Consider the following 11,018-nt stretch of genomic DNA (forward strand, 5'->3'; position numbering starts at 1 on the left):
CTCTTCTTCTTCTTGGTTTCCTTTACTAGTGGTTTCTTTGCAGCAATTCGACCATGAAGGCCTGATTCACGCAGTCTCCTCTGAACAGTTGATGTTGAGATGTGTATGTTACTTGAACTCTCTGAAGCATTTATTTGGGCTACAATCTGAGGCTGGTAACTCTAATGCTCTGCAGCAGAGGTAACTCTGGGTCTTCCTTTCCTGTGGTGGTCCTCATGAGAACCAGTTTCATCATAGCGCTTGATGGTTTTTGCGACTGCACTTATTTTCCGCATTGACTGACCTTCATGTCTTAAAGTAATGATGGACTGTCCTTTCTCTTTGCTTATTTGAGTTGCTCTTGCCATAATATGGACTTGGCATTTTACCAAATAGGGTTATCTTCTGTATACCACCCTTACCTTGTCACAACACAACTGATTAGCTCAAACGCATTAAGAAGGAAAGAAATTCCACAAATGTACTTTTAACAAGGAACACCTGTTAATTGAAATGCATTTCAGGTGACTACCTCATGAAGCTGGTTGAGAGAATTCCCAGAATGTGCAAAGCTGTCATCAAGGCAATGGATGGCTACTTTGAAGAATCTAAAATCTAAAATATATTTGTATTTGTTTAGCACTTTTTTGGTAACTACATGATTCCATATGTGTTATTTCATAGTTTTGATGTCTTCACTATTATTCTACAATGTAGAAATAGTCAAAATAAAGAAAAACGCCTTAAACGAGACCAGAGACTCTGCAGCCCTGACAATGACTGGAAGTGTGTTGCACAGCTGAGGGGCCACACAACTGAAAGCCCTGTCACCCGTAGTGTTTAGTCTGGTGTAGGGCTGCTGAAGGGAAATGGACCTGGAGGAGTGAACGGTGCGTGTGGGGCAGGAGGGTAGGATGAAGTCAGACAGCTACTTGATGTGAGAGAACAATAAAAGAAAGGGAGAGCTAAGGGGGAGAGGGAGAAAGGAAGTGCTACAGGGGAGAGGGAGAAAGGGAGAGCTAAGGGGGAGAGGGAGAAAGGGAGAGCTAAGGGGGAGAGGGAGAAAGGGAGAGCTAAGGGGGAGAGGGAGAACGGGAGAGCTAAGGGGGAGAGGGAGAAAGGGAGAGCTAAGGGGGAGAGGGAGAAATGGAGAGCTAAGGGGGAGAGGGAGAAAGGGAGAGCTAAGGGGGAGAGGGAGAAAGGGAGAGCTAAGGGGGAGAGGGAGAAAGGGAGAGCTAAGGGGGAGAGGGAGAAAGGGAGAGCTAAGGGGGAGAGGGAGAAATGGAGAGCTAAGGGGGAGAGGGAGAAAGGGAGGGAGAGTAAAAAAGACAAGCGTGAAGGGAAATGAAGGCAAGGAGGGAGGGACGAGAGATGGAGAGGCATAACATTCTCACCTCCCTGGGGTCAGATAGAAACAGTCAAGCTGCTGTGTTGTGCCTACAGGGTCAAAGGTGACTCATCTCCAACTCACACAGATACCAGACATACATCACACACATCTCCATCTCAGAGGTCAAACTGAGGGTCATGACAGCTGATGGTGAGCAGAATCAAGACGCTATACACCACACACATACGCTTCATCTTCTTGTCTGTTCTCACACACACATTAAACTGTCACTTAGAATGGTGGTTGTCACTCAGAGTGAGTGAGGGTGGTTTTGCAGCAGGCAGAGCAGAGCTGTGTGTGTTTCATGTGTGGGTCTTGTGATCGTAACAAGCTCTTTAAGTAGAGAATTAACCATTGGTGCTACAGATGTGTGCACAGAGTGAGAACGATTGTGTGTGCATGTATGTGTGTCTGTGTGTTTGTGTATATTTTGGTGTTGTAACGTATCCTCCCGTCCTTTAGGTGGCGAGCAGGCAGCCAGCAGACCGTTCTCCATGAGGAGCAGTAGAAGATGCCGGCTCTGCCAGCGCTGCTGCTGTCGATACACTTCTCCTCCTTCCTGCTAGTTACCATGGCACCACGCTCCGGAAGCCAGGCCGCCCTGCTCTCCTCCGTCCGGATGGGTGAGTGTCCATCTATCAATCATCCATCCATCCATCCCTCCCTCCTTCCATCCCTTGATCACCCTCAGGTATCTGTCTCCCCCTCCTCGCCCGGTGTCTCACCCCCCTCCACCAGGACACACCCACTCACTCACCTGGCCTTCACACCCCTCGTAAATACTCTGCTTGTCTCTTCTCTTTTTGTCTTACTGTCTAATGGTGAGTAACATCAATGTTTTCTCCCGTTCCATATCTCCGTCTCCCTCCCTCCCCATGTAGCTGCGATCCTGGATGACCAGTCAGTGTGTGGGCGTGGGGAGCGGCTGGCTCTGGCCCTGGCCAGGGAGAACATCAACAGTGTGATGGAGGGAGGGGCCAGAGCCCGTGTGGAGGTGGACATATTCGAACTGCAGAGGGACTCCCAGTATGAGACCACTGACACCAGTGAGTAACACCACTACAGACCACTAAGACCAGTACTGACTAGGCTGCAAATCCAAGATGGCGTAGCAGTCGGACGTGTGTTTGTCTTTGTCTTATCCCGTGTATATCGTTTTTTTATTTTTTTTATTTTAAACTCAATTTCTATCTACGAACTAAATATATTTTCCTGCAAACTTTCCTGCAACCTTTCCTGCAACCCGCCTCACCCAATGTGGTACGGATCTGCTATTTTTATTCCTTATAACTGGAACCTCCATAACTGGAACCTAACTGGAACCTCCAGGAGCTAGCCAGCTAACTATCTACTAGCTATTAATTATTGTTAGCCACGGCTAGCGGTCTTCACCTTTAGCTCGGACACCAGCCAGCTTTAGCTCGGACAATACCTGCCAGTCTGCACAGCACGATGTCAACCCAGAACATATCAGATTGCTTCTCTCTACCACATCACCGGATTCCTGCCGCAAGCTCTGGACCATTATACTGGATCATCGCAGCTAGCTAGCTGCAACCGAGTGGCTACTGTTAGCTGACGCCTCTGTCCCGAAGCAAGCACTAGTTAGCCTTGAGCTAGCCTCAAGCTAGGCCCATATACCAGCTAATTGTTGGGCTACAATGCCTCTTTGCCAATTGGCCTGGACCCTTTCTTGTCGTGTCAGACAATTACTGGTCTGCCGACGTAATTGTCCGATGTGGTTTCAACAGCCCCGGCCCGCTGGCTTTCTGAACGCTATTTCTCCCGCTTGCCTAGCGTAGTAGCAACTACCGAACGGCTCCCGGACTCACCTATTGCTGCAAAATGGACCCTATGATCCCTCTGCTACACAGCGGATGCCCGCTGGACTGTTTCAATAACATGGTACCTCATTCTGTTTATCTGTCGGCCCCAGCCTCGAACTCAGGTCCTGTATGTACCTAACTGACCCGCTCTGCCCATTCATCGCCATTTACACGTTGTTGTCTTAGCTCTCCCGATCAACACCTGCAATTGCTTTATGGCTCTCTCTAATGCCAATATGCCTTGTCTACTGGTGTCTCAGCTAGTTCTTATTGTTTTATTTCACTGTAGAGCCCCCAGTCCCGCGCAACATGCCTTAGATAGCTCTTTTGTCCCACCCCCACACATGCGGAGCCTCACCTGGCTTAACTGGTGCCGCCAGAGATGCAACCTCTCTCATCGTCACTCAACGCCTAGGTTTACCTCCACTGTACTCACATCATACTATACCCTTGTCTGTACATTATGCCCTGAATCTATTCTACCACCCCCAGAAATCTGCTCTTTTGATTCTCTGTTCCAAGCGCACTAGACGACCAGTTCTTAAAGCCTTTAGCCGGACCCTTATCCTACTCCTCCTCTGTTCCTCTGGTGATGTAGAGGTTAACCCAGGCCCTGTAGCCCCCAGTACTACACCTATTCCCCAGGCGCTCTCATTTGTTGACTTCTGTAACCAGAAAAGCCTTGGTTTCATGCATGTTAACATCAGAAGCCTCCTCCCTAAGTTTGTATTATTCACTGCTTTAGCACACTCCGCCAACCCTGATGTCCTAGCCATGTCTGAATCCTGGCCACCAAAAATTCTGAAATGTCCATCTCCAACTACAACATTTCCCGTCAAGATAGAAATGCCAAAGGGGGCAGAGTTGCAATCTACTGCAGAAATAGTCTGCAGAGTTCTGTCATACTATCCAGGTCTGTACCCAAACAGTTTGAGCTTCTACTTTTAAAAATCCACCTTTCCAGATATAAGTCATGCCGCTTGTTATAGACCCCCCTCAGCCCCCAGCTGTGCCCTGGACACCATTTGTGAATTGATTGCCCCTCATTTATTTCAGAGTTCGTAGTGTTAGGTGACCTGACTAAAGGATGCCTGGTTGTTCTTTAAAAGTGCTTTCCTCACCATCTTAAATAAGCATGCCCCATTTAAAAAATGTAGAACTAAGAACAGATATAGCCCTTGGTTCACTCCAGATTTGACTGCCCTTGACCAGTACAAAAACATCCTGTGGCGTACTGCATTAGCATCGAATAGCCCCCGCGATATGCAACTTTTCAGGGAAGTTAGGAACCAATATACACAGTCAGTTAGGAAAGCAAAGGCTAGCTTTTTCAAACAGAAATTTGCATCCTGTAGCACAAATTCCCAAAAGTTTTGGGACACTATAAAATCCATGGAGAATAAGAGCACCTCCTCCCAGCTGTCAACTGCACTGAGGCTAGGAAACACTGTCACCACCGATACATCTACGATAATTACATCTACGATATTACAGTACTGTGCAGCCGTCTTCATCGACCAGGCCAAGGCTTTAACTCTGTCAATCACCGCATTCTTAATTGGCAGACTCAATAGCCTTGGTTTCTCAAATGACTGCCTCGCCTGGTTCACCAACTACTTCTCAGATAGAGTTCAGTGTGTCAAATCGGAGGGCCTGTTGTCCAGACCTCTGGCAGTCTCTATGGGGGTGCCACAGGGTTCAATTCTCGGGCAGACTCTTTTCTCTCTATACATCAATGATGTTGCTCTTGCTGCTGGTGATTCTCTGATCCACCTCTATGCAGACGACACCATTCTGTATACCTCTGGCCCTTCTTTGGACACTGTGTTAACTAACCTCCAAAGGAGCTTCAATGCCATACAACTCTCCTTCCGTGGCCTCCAACTGCTCTTAAACGCTAGTAAAACTAAATGCATGCTCTTCAACCAATCGCTGCCCGCACCCGCCCGACTAGAATCACTACTCTGGATGGTTCTGACTTAGAATATGTGGACAACTACAAATACCTAGGTGTCTGGTTAGACTGTAAACTATCCTTCCAGACTCACATTAAGCATCTCCAATCCAAAATGAAATCTAGAATCGGCTTCCTATTTTGCAACAAAGTCTCCTTCACTCATGCTGCTAAACATACCCTCGTAAAACTGACTATCCTACCGATCCTTGACTTCGGCGATGTCATTTACACAATAGCCTCCAACACTCTACTCAGCAAATTGGATGTAGTCTATCACAGTGCCATCCGTTTTGTCACCAAAGTCCCTTATACCACCCACCACTGCGACTTGTATGCTCTCGTTGGCTGGCCCTCGTTTCGTATTCGTGGCCAAGCCCACTGGCTCCAGGTCATCTATAAGTCTTTGCTAGGGAAAGCCCCACCTTATCTCAGCTCACTGGTCACCATAGCAACACCCACCCGTAGCACGCTCTCCAGCAGGTATATTTCACTGGTCATCCCCAAAGCCAACACCTGCTTTGGCCACCTTTCCTTCCAGTTCTTTGCTGCCAATGACTGGAACGAATTGCAAAAATCACTGAAGTTGGAGACTTATATCTCCCTCACTAACATTAAGCATCAGCTGTCAGAGCAGCTTACCGATCACTGCACCTGTACACAGTCCATCTCTAAATAGCCCACCAAACTATCTCATCCCAATATTGTTCTTTATTTTTGCTCTTTTGCACCCCAGCACCCCAATCTCTACTTGCACATCATCATCTGCATATCTATCAGTCCAGTGTTAATGATAAATTGTAATTATTTCACCACTATGGCCTATTTATTGCCTTACCTCCCTAATCTTACTACATTTGCACACACTGTATATATTTTTTTCTATTGTGTTATTGACTGTACGTTTGTTTATCCCATGTGTAACTCTGTGTTGTTGTTTGTGTCACACTGCTTTGCTTTATCTTGGCCCGGTCACAGTTGTAAATGAGAACTTGTTCTCAACTGGCATACCTGGTTAAATAAAGGTGAAATAAATAAAAATTAAATTAAGACCTGTACAGACCAGTAAGACCAGTACTGACTAGCAAGACTAGTAATACCAGGAGAGACCAGTACAGACCAGTAATACCAGTAAAGACCAGCACAGACCAGTAATACCAGTACAGACCAGTACTGACCAGTAATAATACCAGGACAGACCAGTACAGACATGCACTGACCAGTAATACCAGAAGAGACCAATACTGACCAGTAATATCAGTACAGACCAGTACAAACCAGTACTGACCAGTAATACCATTAGAGACCAATACTGAACAGTAATACCAGTAAAACCAGTAGAAACCAATACAGACCATTACTGACCAGTAATACCAGTAGAGCCCAGTACTGACCAGTAATAATACCAGTACAGACCAGTACAGACCAGTACAGACAAGTACTGCTCAGTAATACCAGTACAGACCAGTACTGACCAGTAATATCAGTACAGACCAGAACAGACCCGTTATACCAGTACAGACCAGTACTGACCAGTTTTACCAGTACAGACCAGTAATACCAGTACAGACCAATACTTCTAAGTACAGACCAGTACTGACCATTACTGACCCATAATATCAGTACAGACCAGTACAGACCAGTACTGACCCATAATATCAGTACAGACCAGTACAGACCAGTAATATCAGTACAGACCAGTACTGACCAGTAATATCAGTACAGACCAGTACAGATCAGTACTGACCAGTAATATCAGTACAGACCAGTACAGATCAGTACTGACTTGTAATACCAGTACAGACCAGTACTGACTTGTAATACCAGTACATACCAGTAATACCAGTACAGAGCATTACTGACCAGTAATACCAGTACAGACCCGTACAGACCAGTAATACCAGTACAGACCAGTAATACCAGTACAGACCATTACTGACCAATAATACCAGTACAGACCCGTACAGACCAGTAATACCAGTACAGACCATTACTGACCAGTAATACCAGTACAGATCCGTACAGACCAGTACAGACCAGTACTGAACAGTAATACCAGTACAGATCAGTACTGACCAGTACAGACCAGTACAGACCAGTACTACAGACTTTATGTACAAAATAGATTGAGGATTTCATTCAGTAGTTTATGTGTATTAGCTCACAGACCAATGACTTCTATCAGGATACAGACACTTGCTGTTCCCGTTGCAAGAAGTCACCACCCTGCCGCTGGCCACAGCGAGCTGGAGGGAGAAGTGACTGTGTGTGGACGTGTGTGAATGTACAGTACAGTATGTGTGTGTGTGTGTGCTTGTGTGTGGCTTTATTCATGTGTGTATGTGTGTGCGTGTGTGTGTGTGTGTCTTTGTGTGTCTGTGCTTGTGTGTGGCTTTATTCATGTGTGTGTGTGTGTGTGTGTGTGTGTGTGTGTGTGTGTGTGTGTGTGTGTGTGTGTGTGTGTGTGTGTGTGTGTGTCCTTGACCAGTGGGCAGGACACTCTGACAGGCGTATCTTACAGCTGTAGCTGTATGAGGCACACACACACACACACACACACACACACACACACACACACACACACACACACACACACACACACACACACACACACACACACACACACACACACACACACACACACACACACACACACACACACACACACACACACACACACACACACACACACACACAGAGGTTATGGAGGACGGAGAGATGTAGGGGAATGAAATTGAGCCCAGGGTGAATCTCAGTAGTCTGAAGCAGCTTCCTCTCCTCATCTCATTTCCTTCAGCAGAACTGACGTGAAGATGCACCATATACAGTGCCTTGCAAAAGTATTCATCCCGCTTGGCGTTTTTTCCTATTTTGTTGCATTACAACCTGTAATTTAAATAGATTTTCATTTGGATTTCATGTAATGGACATACACAAAATAGTCCAATTTGGTGAAATTAAATGAAAAAATTTACTTGTTTCAAAAATTATAAAAGATTAAAAAATGGATAAGTGGTGCGTGCATATGTATTCACCCCCTTTGCTATGAAGCCTCTAAATAAGATCTGGTGCAACCAATTACCTACAGAAGTCACATAATTAGTTAAATAAAGTCCACCTGTGTGCAATCTAAGTGTCACATGATCTTTCGCATGATCTCAGTATAAATACACCTGTTCTGAAAGGCCCCAGAATCTACAACACCACTAAGCAAGGGACACCACCAAGCAAGCGGCACCATGAAGACCAAGGAGCTCTCCAAACAAGTCAGGGACAAAGTTGTGGAGAAGTACAGATCAGGATTGGATTCTAAAAAAATATCAGAAACTTTGAACATCCCACAGAGCACCATTAAATCCATTATTAAACATTTTTAAGAATATGGCACCACAACAAACCTGCCAAGAGAGGGCCGCCCACCAAAACTCACGGACCAGGCAAGGAGGGAATTAATCAGAGAGGCAACAAAGAGACCAAAGATAACCCTGAAGGAGCTGCAATGCTCCACAGCGGAGATTGGAGTATCTGTCCATAGGCCACTTTAAGCCATACACTCCACAGAGCTGGGCTTTACGGAAGAGTGTCCAGAAAAAATGCCATTGCTTAAAGAAAAAAATAAGCAAACACGTTTGGTGTTCACCAAAAGGCATGTGGGAGACTCCCCAAACATATGGAAGAAGGTGCCCTGGTCAGATGAGACTAAAATGTAGCTTTTTGGCCATCAAGGAAAACGCTATGTCTGGCGCAAACCCAACATCTCCCATCTCCCATCACCCCGAGAACAACATCCCCACAGTGATGCATGGTGGTGGCAGCATCATGCTGTGGGGATGTTTTTCATCGGCAGGGACTGGGAAACTGGTCAGAATTTAAGAAATTATGGATAGCGCTAAATACAGGGAAATTCTTGAGGGAAACCTGTTTCAGTCTTCCAGAGATTTGAGACCTGGACGGAGGTTCACCTTCCAGCAGGACAATGACCCTAAGCATAATGCTAAAGCAACACTTGAGTGGTTTAAGGGGAAACATTTAAATGTCTTGGAATGGCCTAGTCAAAGCCCAGACCTCAATCCAATTGAGAATCTGTGGTATGACTTAAAGATTGCTGTACACCAGCGGAACCCATCCGACTTGAAGGAGCTGGAGCAGTTTTGCCTTGAATAATGGGCAAAAATCCCAGTGGCTAGATGTGCCAAGCTTATAGAGACATATCCCAAGAGACTTGCAGCTGTAATTGCTACAAAGTATTGACTTTGGGGGGGTGAATAGTTATGCACGCTCAAGTTTTCTGTTTTTTTGTCTTACTTCTAGCTTGTTTAACAATGAAAAATATTTAGCATCTTCAAAGTGGTAGGCATGTTGTGTAAATCAAATTATACAATCCCCCAAACAATCAATTTTAATTTCAGGTTGTAAGGCAACAAAATAGGAAAAATGCCAAGGGGAGTGAATACTTTCGCAAGCCACTGTACTTACTGTAGCCCCATGATGTGTGCGATTATTGCCCCCTGTCAATCATTGACTCTCGTTTCCCTGTTACTGTCTAGGTTCAACAGCCATGGTTACTGTGACACAGTGCAGTGTGGCAGGAAGACATGTTGGCCTTAATCAGTATGTCAGTGGCATTGATCAGTAACAGGAGCTGATCATTGAGCAATATGTTAACTATGAGACAGAACAGACTGACTTACAGACTGACTGACAGACTGAACACACCCTAACAGTAGGCAAGATGGAGTTTCCACCTTGCTGCTATGTTTCCATCCTTTCCCCATCAGCAGTCACTAAGGAAAATAGATCATTTTAAGGTGTAGGCAATGGTTAGGTTCCACTCTACAAACCCACTCCCTTCCCTCTGCCCGTGAAGGGAAGGTGGCATAATGGAACCAAGCCAGAGGGTTAAACACTTTTCTAAACAAGAAAACAAGGAGTGAGTAAGAGTTCTGAGGTCCAGAAGCATTAGAAACAATAGACTGCACTTCAACATTTATAGCAACAGACAACAAAGATAGTAATACATTCCCACCAGACTAACAGAGCACCCAGACAAAAGTTATTTATTTTAAGAGACTTACAGCTGGTTGAATCCTGTTCCTCTGTCTCTCTCTCCTCTCAGTGTGCCAGATTCTACCTAAAGGAGTGGTGTCTGTGATAGGCCCTGCCAACAGCCCTGCTTCTGGCTCTACTGTCAGTCATATATGCGGAGAGAAGGAGGTGAGTGGCACACTATGTGTGCCATCAACCACTTCTTTGATACATCTCTCTCTCTCTCTCTCTCTCTCTCTCTCTCTCTCTCTCTCTCTCTCTCTCTCTCTCTCTCTCTCTCTCTCTCTCTCTCTCTCTCTCACCCTTCTTGTTCATCGTTACAGTGTCAGGAGAATTGAGTCTCCCAGGAGAGCTGAATCTCTCCTCATGTAATTAACCATCAACCACTTCTTCCATCTGTTTTCTCTTTACTCCCTTTGGCCTTTTATCCCTTCTCACTCTGTTCTCCTCTTCCCCGCCTCTCCTCATTTCTGTTTCCTCCCACCATCTTTCTGTTTTCTATACTGGTCCTTTGATATCATTGCCTTCTCTGCTCTTCCTTCCTTTCTCTCGCTACTTCCTTTATACTCTCCTCTCCTCTCCTCTCCTTTCCTCTCCTCTCCTCTCCTCTCCTCTCCTCTCCTCTCCTCTCCTCTTCCTCTCTCCTCTCCAGATCCCACATGTAAAGATAGGTCCAGAGGAGACGCCCAGGTTGCCCTACCTGCGTTTTGCCTCGGTCAGTCTGTACCCTAGCAACGAGGACATGAGCCTGGCCGTGGCAGCCATCCTGCGATCCTTCAGCTACCCCTCAGCCAGCCTGGTCTGCTCCAAGGCCGAGTGTGAG

At 46.0% G+C, this 11,018-nt stretch overlaps 1 protein-coding gene across 3 annotated transcripts in view; it reads left to right on the plus strand.

Moving 5' to 3' along the window:
• Positions 1-11,018, plus strand: part of LOC139564477 (glutamate receptor ionotropic, kainate 5-like) — a 257,557-nt gene that overhangs the window by 105,251 nt on the left and 141,288 nt on the right. For all 3 annotated transcript variants that reach the window (XM_071384030.1, XM_071384031.1, XM_071384032.1), the window contains exons 4-7: positions 1,832-1,992; positions 2,251-2,415; positions 10,266-10,363; positions 10,848-11,013. In XM_071384030.1, the coding sequence (XP_071240131.1) occupies positions 1,881-1,992; positions 2,251-2,415; positions 10,266-10,363; positions 10,848-11,013 (541 nt within the window). In that variant the 5' untranslated portion in view covers positions 1,832-1,880. The remainder of the gene's footprint in view (positions 1-1,831; positions 1,993-2,250; positions 2,416-10,265; positions 10,364-10,847; positions 11,014-11,018) is intronic.

This window comes from Salvelinus alpinus, chromosome 35 (genome assembly GCF_045679555.1).
Source record: "Salvelinus alpinus chromosome 35, SLU_Salpinus.1, whole genome shotgun sequence".
Taxonomy (NCBI): domain Eukaryota; kingdom Metazoa; phylum Chordata; class Actinopteri; order Salmoniformes; family Salmonidae; genus Salvelinus; species Salvelinus alpinus.